The sequence below is a fragment of the Anser anser genome, assembly GCF_964211835.1.
Source record: "Anser anser genome assembly, chromosome: 24".
NCBI lineage: Eukaryota > Metazoa > Chordata > Aves > Anseriformes > Anatidae > Anser > Anser anser.
In genome coordinates, this window is record NC_139745.1 from 7,776,752 (window position 1) to 7,790,231 (window position 13,480).

At 51.9% G+C, this 13,480-nt stretch overlaps 1 protein-coding gene across 4 annotated transcripts in view; it reads right to left on the reverse strand.

Annotated features, from left to right (window-relative positions):
• Positions 1–1,433: 1,433 nt before the first annotated feature.
• RUNX3 (RUNX family transcription factor 3) overlaps positions 1,434–13,480 on the reverse strand; it is a 60,754-nt gene continuing 48,707 nt past the window's right edge. For 2 of the 4 annotated variants that reach the window (XM_083810124.1, XM_083810121.1), the window contains exon 6: positions 1,434–5,060. In XM_083810124.1, coding sequence (XP_083666250.1) covers positions 4,537–5,060 — 524 coding nt within the window. In that variant the 3' untranslated portion in view covers positions 1,434–4,536. Of the gene's footprint in view, positions 5,061–9,594; positions 10,855–13,480 lie in introns of those variants that run through there. The other 2 variants (XM_083810123.1, XM_083810122.1) reach the window with 2 other exon arrangements.

The following is a 13,480-nucleotide window of genomic DNA, read 5'->3' on the forward strand; positions in this document are numbered from 1 at the left end:
GCCACGCGTGGGCGCAGCCTTCCCTGTGAGGTCACTACGGTGGTGAAAAACCTGTGCAAGATGCGGCCCCAGCATCCGCAGCACTCTGGATCCTGTGCTTGGTAGGTGGCCTGTATAAAAATAACGCCCATCTGGCCTTCAGGTGTCGGGTAAGTTTAACATCGCCAGTTCTCTGAGCTGCATGTGCCTCTGCTCTGTGCTTCAGCTGCCGCTGTGTCCTCCCTGTGCTGGGTGAGCCCAGCAGTGTCTGGAAGGGGAGCCTTGGCCCTGGACAGGCACCGGCACTAAAGCCATTCTGCCCCCCAAAACCCTTTTCAACAGGTGCCCCAGTGAGCACTGGGGTGTGTGGCAGTGTTCTGCAACGAAGCCCTTCTTCTTCATCGTTTGTTTTTTTTCTTTCCACCTTCTCTCTTTCCATTGCATTGCTCACTGAGGCCGTGAGTAAAGTGTGGATCAGTTTGGCATGGAAATTTCCTGCAAATAACAGCTATACCTTGGGGTGTCTTCTCTCACAGTAGCTGTGAAGAAAAGGCAGCTATGTCAGGGGGTTGACTTGAAATGCAATTCCGCTGGCCAGGGCTGTGGAGCCGGGCGCTCATTTAGTATGCTTTTGTCTGGGTTTTTCCTTTTTTCTTTCTTTTCTTCCCTTACAAGGACTGCTGTGGGCTGTGCTTATGGAGCTGTTTGCTGAGGGGCAGCAGGGCTCTGCCCCAGCCCGCAGGATGCACGAGGCGCTGGCTTTGCCCTGCAGTGCCGCTGCCGCCACCTTCGCTGGGCATCCCTGTGCTTGCTCATGGCCAGGGCTTGGGTTGCGTTTCTCTCATCTTGGCTCCTCCAGGGCTCCAGGCAGACAGCGTGCTGGTATCTGACACTGTCGTGGGCTGTGCTTTTTGCTTTTCCTCTGTCATTGGGGTCCTTGAGGTGAGCAGTGAGAGCCAAGGGGTTGGGGCTTGGGCTGTGTGGAAGCTGGGTGCTGTGTGGGCTTTGTGCCGGAGCTTTCATGCGCCGACAATGGCAGATGGGGAGGGGCGCAGGGCAGGGGCCCAGGACCATGGAAAACAGGGACAATGGGCTGAAGTCCTTCGTGTGGTGACAGGGCCAGATCCTGGGAGATATTTAAGCTTTGCTGGGAACTAAACGCCTGCCAAGCTCTCCAGGTCAGGGCCCAGTCTGGTCTTGCAGAAGGCTATAGGAGTCTTTTTTATGGATTTCAGGAGAGTCAAAAGCTGGCCAGAGCCTGTGGGCATGTGCCTGAGTTCTGAGGAGCTCAGGGCCGCTCACTGCGCCCGCTCTGGCCAAACTGCGGCTGTGGCTGCCAGCCCAGGCAGTGGCCCTGGGGCGCTGGGCCAGGGGCCGGGTCCATCCCAGCGGAATGCAGCACCTGGGACCTGTGGGGCTGCGGGCAAGGAGTGAGCAGGCAGGAGGCACCAGGGGACTTGTAACCGTATGTTTATTATTCCACATGGAAAGTCATTAAAATGATTACACGAAGGCCTGACAATATAATCATGTACATTGGATAAGAACATCGACACCGATAATAGAAAAGCAGAACTGACCACTGTGCTGTGGCTTCGTACCGACTCAGTCCCACCCGTTCACGAGCCCGGCTGACGAAAAGGAGCCCGACTGCTCTCATGGAAGCTGCCACGGCAGAGATGTCGCCAGCCAGAGCTTCGTCAAATGACTTCAACAGGAGCAGACCCTTCCTGTCCTCTCCCTCCCTCCCCGCCTCCCCCCACCCCAGTGACAAGTGCTACAGGTTAAAAAGATGGGCTACATGTTAAATATAGGGCATTACCTTCAAGTAGGGCTGGTATATTACACAAATAACCACATTATTTGGTATCACTAGCATTTTTTTTTTAATGTCCATTGTAAGACACCATTAAAAAAAAAAGAAAACAACTTTAGCCTTCTTTATCTACAAATGTCTCTGTTCTCAACTCCTTAGTTGGTTGTTGTCATTTTACCCTGCACATACAAGTATTAGAAGCATTATTAAGAATCGGATCCTTCAACACATTTAAGAATTATATTATTATAACAAATAAGACCAAAAATTAGATTCTATAGTTAAATATTCTTTGAGCCAGACAAAGGGGTTTTACTGTACAAGCGATTGTGCATTTTTTTAAAAAAGCAAATTATAGTGCAAAGCAAAAAACATTGGCCTGTCTTGTGACCATTTGCATACAATAGAGGTGCATATATTTACACCTTCATATGACAATATGTCATAAAAATAACATTGTTGCCATTTTTAAAAAAATTCATTATGAACAGTCTTAAATTAACCTAGTACTACGAATGCCTTGTTTTCTTTGTGCTTTCAATCAGTGGCGTGGTTGGATGATAAACATAAATGCATCAAAACACAGGCTGCTGCTGTGGTCCAGTTTCTACAGCTGGCAAGCACCAGAGAGGTGCTCCCTGTTGCTAAGGAAGTAAATGTTGCAGTTTTGCTGGGGTAGGGCTTTTAAAAATTTCTATTTAAAAGAGTTGTTCCTCTTGTTGCTTGTTTAACTCATGAGTGGTCATCGCAGCTTTCCAACTAAGCCAGGACGTCTTGCCCCACTCTTTACGTGGTAGTGCAATTACAATACTCCGTATCTCAACTGACTGCTGACAAGCTACAACTGAGATTTGGTGATAGGTATAATGGCATAAATTAGACAGAAGGGACTGGGAGGTCAGCTGGAGGGTTTAAATTTTCCTGTGAGTGGAAAAAATAAGACTTGGTGCAGGCCGCTGGTAGCGGTGGAGTTTGGGGGCTGTCCTGTGCCCTCGCTGCAGGGCAGTGGGATGCAGCTCACCCTGCCACGCTCCCTGGGATCCTGCCCACGCGCCACCAGCCCTGCGGCACAGGGAGTCCAGAACCCAGCCCCAATTTGCACACCAGCAGAAAGTGTGTCCGGCTGGTGGAAGGCGGCTTAACCCTGTGCCGTGCATTGGGGCCAGGCCACTAACTCGGCGTGGGGGAAGCCCCGCCACGTCTCCGGCTGCCTGCTGCCACCTGGTGCAGTCTCATTCAGATCACAGCCTCGTTGGTACCAGCTATGAGGCCGTGTCCGCATGGTGCCTGAGGGACCTGGTTCCTCCAGATGCCACACAATCCAACCAGCTAACAGTGCGCCAGTGGTAGCTTTAAGGGCCTGTTCTTCAGCTTATTCATCTACAGCATGACAGCAGTGCTCTGGGTCACTTGGGAGAACGGAAAGGAGGGTAAGTGCTTGGAAAATGTCAGATAACATTTCTTCACAATCTTCCCACCACCAAGGGGACTGCGTAGAAACTGCTCCTTTCTCCAAATCTCAGTTAGAGCTTTCAGCATGAACTGACAAGTGTAAGTTGTTTCTAAATAAAAAAAGTCATCATGTGTCAATCCACTCTGGGTGAAAACACAGGAAAGAATCATAACAGAAATATGATGCTTTTGCCACCAGCTGCATGTGTAGCCACTCAGAGAGAATGAAAGAAAGACCCAGAGACCAGTGGCAGGGTCATGCCAAAGGTTTTTGAGTCACTCTGCAGGTAACACGCTTGCTTGGAAGTGCATCTCACACATCTTGGATTGTCCTGAACACTGCCTTCGCTTCAGACACCATCACTGAGATTTGCTAAAGAGGGGCAAAGAACTGAATGGTGAGGTCAGGACAAAAGAGCAAACAAAACAAAACACATCTCATAAAAAGTACATCTCATATGTAAACATACAGGAAAGGGGAGGGTCTGTCAGGCACAGGATCAGCCACGTTACTGTTTTAAAAATGACGACAATGACAAAAAAATGAACAATACAACCTCTGTCGTCAACAAAGAATAATAATAATCACATCACAGCTCTTGTTCACATGGCTGATGCTGTCTGACCCACGAGGAATGCGCAGCCTCCGTGCATTCCCGAGAACCCACGGTTGTGCTGTAAACCAGACTCTCACGTGCGGCATGTGGCTCTGGCGTCGTTCCACGGATCTTTGGTAGTCAGGAGCCTTAAACTGGTGGGGAGGGACAGAGAGGAGACAAAGTTTTTTTCTTTTTTTTTTCTTCTTTTTTTTTTTTCCAGTTCAGTCTTTTTGCATTGGCAGAGAGATGGTTCGGATTATTTCCTGGTCCTTTCTCTTCTCTGAAACATTTTGCAGAAGGACAAGGTTTTCTTAACTTTTGAATGCTTTGTGTGGGGATGAGGATGAGAGTGAGATGACTGAGAAGTGTTCTGCAATAAACAAATATCTGATTCCACACATCTTTTTTCTTTCCTATGTACAATCCACATATTAAAAACAAATGAAAGGAACCACATCAAGCGGCAAATTCAAGTCTTGTGGACGCTTATCTTGAAATGTAACATAGGTCCTGGTTCATCTTCGCTTGACGTTTGCCCTGCTTCCATGTAGAGGATCCTGGTTTGCTTTTGATTTGGGAGACTTTGGTTTACGTTTTCCCTAGGTCTCATTTTGCTGCATTCACTACCAAAAGGAGTAACGTAACGGTGGCCAATTAAGTTAAAGTGGTCGGTGCCCAGCTGTGTTCCTCCTAGTAGGGTCTCCAGACCGATTCATCCATCCTCCCTGTAGTCGTCATGGTAGTCGGTGAGTTACTGTGGCTCCCATCTGCATCGACCCCGTCGTTCTGATTGCCCAGGTTGGGATTCATTAAGTTGTTCCCTGCTGAAGCACTTGTACAAGAAGAGAGCATGCGGGTGGGCGAGCGCTCGCCGCCTGCCACCATGGAGAACTGGTACGAACCCGAAGATGTGCCGTAGTACAAATGGTAGGGAGAGGGGTTGGCCTGGAAGGGTCCGCTTTGGTTCTGCGTGGAGCCGGGGTATGGGGGCGGCAGGTAGGTGTGGTGGAAGCGCGTGGTGGTGGGCATGCTGGTCATGCTGATGCCCCCAATGCCTGTCGCAGAGGGCGTTGCGGTGTAGGGGAAGGCAGCGGACATGGCACCGGGATAATGCATCCGCGGGTCGGAGAACCTGGTCTCGGTGAGAGCCGGTAGCGTCGGGAAGGAGCGGTCAAACTGCCGGGGGTCTGAGAAGGGGCTCAGATCTGATGTGCCTGTGGGGTTGGGAGAAGAAAGCGGGTGGTTAGAGCACTAGCCTGGTGGCTTGTAGAGTTTGTCCTGTGGCCTGGGTCATCCCCTGCCCAAGGAATTAAAGTCAGAGGGAAAAACATCTCTAAGATCTGCTGGGGAAGAGAGCTGGGAAACTTAAATACAAAAAATCCTAATACCATTTTGTTTAATTTGTTCCCATTTCCTGTCCTAAAATTTGCTGTTTCCTATCCAAGAAGGGACACAATTAAACTGACTTCTCTAGGGGTCTATTCGTCTCTGGCAGATTAAAAAAAACACCCCATAAACACAGAAAAAAATGTTTAGCCATTACATCAGCTGTGTAGTAAATAAATGGATGCAGGCCCCAGACGGCTGGTCCCTGAGATAGTCGGTGGTGTATATACACGCACACACAGAGACAGAGAGGAAAAGCTGGAGTCCAGACCAGGCTGCTAAGCCTTCCTGTGGGTGGCCTGTTCGTGCTGATACCATCAGGGGATGGAGCTGATAAACACACAGCTAAAAACTCCCAAGCTAGGAGCCACAATACCCCTCTGCTTGCTTGTCTCTGTGTATTTTTCTCCTTCTAAGAGGATAAAGAGAGTGAGAAATTCAGGCTTTCCTCTACTGGGGGAAGGGAGACTTGGGTCAGTGTGGTGGGGGTTACCCAGCTCCCGCAGATGATGGAGCCCCTGGGCTTTTCCTTAGGGGTATAAATGCCAAGTGGGTTGCAGCCAGCCTGTATCTGGACAGGACCTCTGCCTGGTGCTGCTGGGTCCTGTCCTCTGTGGGAAGCCCAGACCAGAGAGGGGAATCCACGCCAGCAGATCCTGTGAGGACCTCAAGCCTGTTTTGTGGCTATCCCTGCTGTCCTGAGACCAGTGCCATCTCCTTATGGAGCCCAGCCCTGTGCTTGGGGCACCCGAGGCAAAGAGAAATGAGCTGTGCTCTCCCAGAAGAGATGCAAAACCCCTACCCTCTGGACCTCAGTAGCTCACATTAAGCTCTGGCACTGGTTATGAAGGAGGGCATGGCTATAAATGCTACTACTGTGCCTTTCTCAGCCTTTTAACACCACCCATGAAACAAAAATCTCTAGAAAGAGCAGTTCCAGTCCAAAATTCTTGGCTGACGCACTGTGCTCAGAGCTCTTGGCTGGCTGGAGGTGGCTTTCTCTTTACTGCTAAGACTACTGTTTTCCCTCGTTAAAGGCAGGGATATTGCATCTTTCTGCTTTGGTAGCAGGATGTCCTCTGGCCTCAGTGATTTTTCTGCAGGCCCACCTCTTCCCCACGTTCTGCAGGATGAGACACACTCCTCCAAAGTAGGGGGAAAATTCTGCTGTGCCAGAGTCTGCAGCACATGAGGATATTTATGATGCTCAGAGCAAGCGCACAAAAGCTTGCCTATCTCTAAAGAGCAAACCTAGCCAGAAAGACTATTAGTTGTTGGTTGTCTGTCACATAGGCCGGGTTTTGAATCAACTCAGAACAAGAAAATGTGTGAGATGAGTATGATAGAAATGCTTGTTATTTTTATATATGTGCGTGCATATACAGAGACACACACAGACTTATGATTGCATATTAGCTGTGTATGCATAGGGATGTGTATAATATATATATATATTTATTATGCCGAAGCATTTTTAAATTCTCAGGGCTGGTGTACCAGTCCCTGCAGCATTCCCCCAGGAAAAAAAAGACCTGAGCTAAGCCCTTCTAGCTAACTAGTGGCAAGGGCATGCTCTGGAGGAGCAGACAGGGAGGGGATCTGACCTGAAGCCCCTTTCTGGTCCAGGTGAGTCCTGCAGCAGGGGAGCAGTGGAGGGGAGGAACCACCCTCCCCTCCAGCCGTTTGCGGGCGATCGGCAGCGCCTGCCTTCCCACGCAGGCTCCATGGAGGAGAAAGGCAGGGGAGCACCTGGTTTGTGAACGTGGCTGCGGCTTTGGTGTGAGATAAGAGAGGAGCAGCTCAAAGCTGTCATGAACCGCACTGTTCTGCACACACCCGTGGCTCCATCCAGCCTGTGTGCTATGCAGAGGGGTAGCATGCTTGGGCTGGCTGGAAAAGAGCTACACTGCGGAAAAAGCTCACGGCTTATTTCGCATCTCAGCTTGCCAGCAGGACACTCTTCCCCATCCCAAAGCCATGCTAGTGCAAAAGCAGCATGAGCACTGCTGTCAGGTGCTGCGAGGCGAGGTTTGAAGAGCGTTGCTGCAAGAAGCAATTTGAGCAGAGCCCTGAGCTTCAGCAAGGATCAGCTAGGACCACAGGACAAAAATCCCAGCTGAACCTGGGAAAGACCCAAAAAAAGACCATCTTCTGAATACCTCCTTACAAGCATGCAGCCCGGTCACTGCAGGAAAAGGGCAAGACTGCTTTGCTACACACACAGAGAGAGCAGGCTCCAAATTCCACCACCACTCCCCCCGCCCCAAAAACCCAGGGTGCTGCTCAGCACCTTCCCCAGAGCAGCTGACAATGTCCAGTGATCAGACTGTGTTCCTTCGTTAGCTTTAATGTGCCCTTATATAATAGTCCAGAAAAATGTAAATTGAAATAAAACACAAGCGCTCAGGGCACATTTCCCTTTTCCTCTATAACACGCTCAAAGGGTTTTTTAAAGGCTATGTTTTATTGGACTGAATGTGCAACATTTGGCAATTGGTATTTGGTACTAATTTAGACACAAGCTTGTGAGAGCGTTAATTGCAGGCTGCATGCACGGAGAGCAAAGCACAGCGATACCAACAGGGCTAGAAACTCTCCAGCTATGGCCTGGGCACAGCGGCAGGCAGCGGGTGAGCTCTGTGGGTGCCGGGCTTTGGACTCGGCTCCTCGGCAGCTCGTCTCGCCCCCAGCCCCGCGTGCTGCAGATGTGAGGCACCCGCGCAGCACCGCCGGGCCGTGCTCCGCACAGCAAGCGTGCGTGGGGATGCGCACGCGGGGAAATCCCTTTGGGAGCAGATCCCTGTGCCGCGCACACCCGTGCCAGCAAGATGGATGTCCCCGTGGCGTGAAGCCGAGGCCAGGGAGGCTGCTGCGGGACCCCCCGCGGGCCAGGCTCTGGGAGGCCGCGGCTGGCTCGCTTTCATCCACGCCGGGCCTCGGGCTTGAAGGCTCTCCCAGAACAAAGCTCCGGTTTTCCCCCACCAATCCGAGGCTAAAACAACCAACCAACCAACCCAAACCCCACCTCTCTATTCCGTTCCCGTGCCGTCGGGGAGGCGTTGGCCTTCCCTGTTGAAGTCAGGCAGCGGTAACCAGCCGCCAGCCCCGTGCCGGCGGCCGTGGCGTTCCTGCACCGCCAGGAGCACTCGGGGACTCCCCTCCCCTTCCCGTCCCGTCCCGTCCCGTCCCGTCCCGTCCCGTCCCGTCCCGTCCCGTCCCGTCCCCGGGGGAGCCCTGCCGGGGCCGTCCCGCCTCCAGCAGGGGGCAGCGGCCCCGGGCCCGCGGCAGGAGGCGCCACCAGAGGGAGCCGCGGCCGCGCCGGGCTCGGGGGGGAGCCGCCGGCGGGGACCGGCACCGGCACCGGCGGGTGCTGAGCTCCGTCCCCGGGCCCCTGGGCCCCTGGCGGCGGGGAGCCCAGCTCCGCTCGGCTCTGTGCGGGCCAGAGCCGCGCCCCAGCCGCCCCGTCCGGGGGCTCTGGGCCTCCTGCCCCGGGTCCGAGGAGGGCCGCGCTGCGGAAGGACAACGGGGGGCGCAGGGACAGCCGCGGCGAGGCCCAGGCAAAACATCGCCCTCCATCCCCTCCGCAACCACCTAGCTCGGCAACAAAGCAGCCCTCTGTTACGCTCATCCAGCTACCGAGCGGCAATCCGGAGCGAGCGAGGCACTAAGCGAACGCCCGGGGAATAGGAGCGGGTGAAGTTGCACCTTTGGGCCCTGCGCGCCCTTTGAAGTCACAGCCGGCAGCGCACATCTCGGTGCCTCCTTCCCAGCGCGCGCAGAGCTGAGCGCTTCGCAAGCACAATCTGCGTGGTAGCACTGCCTCGCAGGATTTACTACGGTTTGCCTGCCTTGTTCGCCGTCCAACCCCCATTTGCTTTTTTGGACCCTGGCAATCTGAGCTTGAGTATTTCGGTTGTCCAGTTGCCAATCAAAATATTTGAAGGAAATGTTTATTTTCTTCTCGAAATCACACCAGCTGCTGCACTAACTGAATAAGCCCATTTAGCTGTAAGAATTTAACCATTGTAAGAGTGAATTGAGCCCCCCCAACTACTCCAAAATCTGACCCAATCTATCAGCGGAAATGTCAATGTTTTGGATAGGAGTTTGGGGAAGTGTGGAATGTGTATTAAATAAAAGCCATGTAAAGGTCAGAGCCCTGATTAGTAATGCCACTGTCTCCTTGTTAGGGCTGCGCTGCCCAGGGGACCCTGAGGCTGGGACACACCCCAGTACTTAATTGTGCAGCTGCAGTTTGCACTTTTTGAGGACCCCCACACCCCCTTGTGCACCCACTTGCAGAGTCCGATAGAAATAGGCTTTCAAAGCTGCTCAGCCTCTTTCCAGATAAAACAACTGTGCTCAAGTGACACAGCAGCTTTATTTTCACCTCAGAGGCGATACAAGCCTTTTCTTGGCTGAACAGCAGGGAGAAAAAGGCAAAGAGCTGCATCTGAGCGCCTTTGCAATGGGAGCAGAGCTCGGCAGGTTCGTGGTGGAGCTGTGCAGGGCGGCGCGGGCTGGCGGTGAGCGTGGAGGTGGGGAGGCTGGCTTGGAGACCACAGAGTGTTGTCTGGGTGTGTTCAGCCTCCTCCCTTAAGACCATGCTGGGTTTGGGAGCTCTCTTGGATGGACTGAAACGGGTTCCTGTGCCCATGCTGGGTCAGGACTGGGGGGTCTGCTCAGAGTCCCCTGGAAACCCACGTGGAGCCGAGGCAATGCGCCCTGCAAGTGGTTTTAAAGACCAGCAGCACCGAAGTGCGTACAACCCATCAGATCAGCGAGGGCTTCCACTGCCTCATAACCCAGAAAATGTCTGTTCTGTCTGGAGAGAGAAAAGGGCAAGAAAAGCTATGTCAGGACCTCTTCACTGCCACATCATGGAAAGAGCTCTGAGGGACAACTAAATGATAAGCTCACCCAGGGCACATGCACAGAGCACACCGCTGACGCCCAATGTACAGCTGTACGAGAAGATTATCAGATTAGCTAGGGATGTGCAGTGATGCATGGAACCTGAGCAATTCCACATCACTCCAGATACTACTCTCTGATCCCCATTTTAGAGACGTGGAGAACATGCAGTGGCTTATTCAATAAGTCAGCAATAAACCTAAGCTTGTGCATATACTATACAACACACACAAATACATATAGCATGTGGAACACAGAGAGAATAAAGGAAATTTAAAAGGAAATCGATAGTACAGAACTCTCTCTATATATAGACTATATAAATATCTGCAGCCTGGCCATATATCACCGTTTTATTTATATACATGTACGTGCCTTGCAAAATTGTCATGAAAAATCTAGCCCCGGGGTAAAGAAACCTCCTTTCCTGTCTTATGCCATGATGATTGACAACAATGTAAACACTAATGATACTTTATGCTTATGTATATAATATGCATGCATACGCAAGACGGAGCGGGGACAGAAATTCTCTCTCTGTATATACCTTCTGCTATTTTTTCTCTACTAGTTTCTGTGATGCTTGGACCTCTAAGTTGTTTTCGGCATTTTTCTGACCTCTCTTCCTCTCTGCTTCCTTCCCCTGATCATAGCGGCTCCATCTGGGAGCATGAAGAGGCAGGTGGCCAAAGACGAAGAGAATCTGCTCTGTAAGGGAAGGTGCACAAGATGCATTCAATCTCTGAAGACCCAGCTCATCTCTAGAAAAGGCGCTGCTCTCCTCCCCACCCACGCACGCAGGCACGCTCTCACGCCTCTGTCACATATGTGAACAAGTTCATTCGTTTCACAGTCAGAGATAACTAAAAAAGAAACAGCCCCTTCCTCCTGCCCCACGAAAAATAGAGTGAAATTTATTTTGGGGGAGGGGGGAGGTGTTGAAAAAAAATGAGGGTGTGAACAGCATCCGTTGTTACACACCCATGGAGCAATTGTTCTGTATCTGATATAACCGGCTCACAAACTGGGTGCTAGTACTTCCTCTGCAGAGCCTGAAAAAAAACCCAAACCAAAACACAACAACACACGTCGCTTATCACAGCATCGCCAAGCACCACCTCAAGATCGCCGAGCACGTTTGCTACTCAGTTTTCTCATTCTCTTCAAGTACAGCGTGCTGCTGTGCAGACAGACCCAGCCCCCAAACCTACCACAGGAGCATCACAAACCAGCCAACGATGCTCCCCTCGGTCCTCCCCCGGCACTTTCAGTCGGGCCCCAGATACGCTGGGCAACAGCCCCCAGCCTCTGCAGGAGAGCAGGGCTGGAGGCAGGGATGTCCCCAGGAGCTCCTGGCTCATTGACCCACACACTGCATTGCAGCCTCCTCTGCAAAGTCTTCAAGGTCCATGCTTTTACCCTGTCCCAGCCATTCCTTGCACCCTTCCTGCCCTTCTGGGGAGGACCCCGCTTCTAAAATCCAGCGTGGGCTTCTTCAGGGCCAGTTCAGCCCCACCTCCTGTGCCAGCACTGTCCTTCATAGCTTACATTAGCTCTTCTCCCTCCCTGATGTTTATGCCCTGGATGTATTTACACAGAGCAATCAGCTCCACTCCCAGCCTGCCTTTTGCTAGACTAAACAAGCCACGCTCTTCCAGCTTCCCCTCTCGCCAGGCCCCTCACTTCTCCTCGCCATCCCCGAGCCCAGCTCTGCCCTGCGCCCCTGCCTGGCACGCGCTGCATCGGCCTCAGTCGCTGCTGCTCAGTCCCGCGCAGACGAGGAGTGAGCTAACGGTGCTGGCTGGGCGGGTGGGTGGGCTGGATGGGGAGCGCTACCTTGACTGCAGGCACTCCCTCTGGCCTGCCCGTGCTTTGCTCTTTACCTGTATTCAAAGGGTATTAAAAAAAAATTAACAAGCCCTGACTACATAAAAGGAAGTAGCTGAATTTACAACCCAGCCTGCAGCTAGACCACCTTGCCTGCTGAGCAGGTTTGGGCCAGGCCGGCCTGCCATGGGAAACCCACTGCAGCGCGGCAGCGGTGGGGGCGAGAGGCGCCCGGGTGCCCGCCCTGCTCTGCCGCTCCTGTGCCGCAGCCCAGCCTGGTGCTGCCCCTGCGGGTCCCGGCACAGCTCCCATGGGTCCCGGCACAGCCTGAACCCCTGCCGAAGGCAGGGCAGCTGCCCCGGAGCCCAAGGCAAGGCCAGCCAGTCTTGCTGTGCACCTGCCTTCTATTTCGAACTGCAGCACCTCAGCTCCCGACTGGCGCTGGCCTGTGTTTCATCTTTGACCATTACCCGACAAATTCATTTAAGGGACATCCATTGAACAGCAGGCAAATGCAATTGAGAGGAGGAGAACAGCAGTTTGAAGACAGGCACAGAAGCATTCAGAGCCTGAGAGGAGGCAGGAAACCCATCTTAAGCATGTTCCTTCCTTTGAGGCTGAAGCTGAATCCCACAATATGTTTTCTTCCCACTAATGCTTGCCTAGCTTCCTTTGGAAACAATTTAGCCTCTGCCCATGGTAGAATGTTTTTATCCATTAAGAAACGGATATTTTAAAGAAACCATAAGTCGATCTGGACAGGGATTAGGAAGCAGCAATTCAGGGTATTTGCTGGGCCCATAATTCAGGACTTAACCTCAGAGCAGCCACGTTGCATTTCGGAAACAATAGGGCACTTGCTGCCTATGCCAAGAGGCTTCTTAAAAGTAATATAATACTTCTAAAATGTATATTTAAAAAGAAAAGGAGAGAGAGAGATTTTACTTTAAATGCATATGGTGAAGCATTCTGCTGATGACTGGCCTGTGTTAAAAATGTTGCACTGGCTTTAAGTAATAGATTGCAAATGTAACTGGTTAAAGCTGAGCTGTTTCCAGATCAGGAGATCTGAAAGCTCTTCACCAGCACAATGTCTCCAAAACCGTTTAGCAGACACTAAGGCTGGGAGAGGCAGGATGGAGTCGGCAAAAGGATCCAGCATTTACTGTTCTCCCTGGGAAGTCAAGGGAATTTGGTTTCGCTGGAGCAATATGAAGCGTGTGCAAGGGGATGTTAAGTGCATTAATCAAAACAGCTTGCTCTGTTACTGAGTAGATCAAATTTAAAATCACTTTGCAATTGTCCTCATGTACACAAGACCCCTACATGTTGCTGGACAACGCACACAATTGCTTTTGAGTGATTGAAGATGTTTCCACCGCAAAGCTAGAACACAGGAGCCGGCTGCGTGGGCGGTCCTCCTCTGTTGCAATGGGAATAAAACGCTTCAGCATGAACCACTGCTGAAACATAGGAAGGACGAGGCATCGCGCAGAGAATAGGGGGC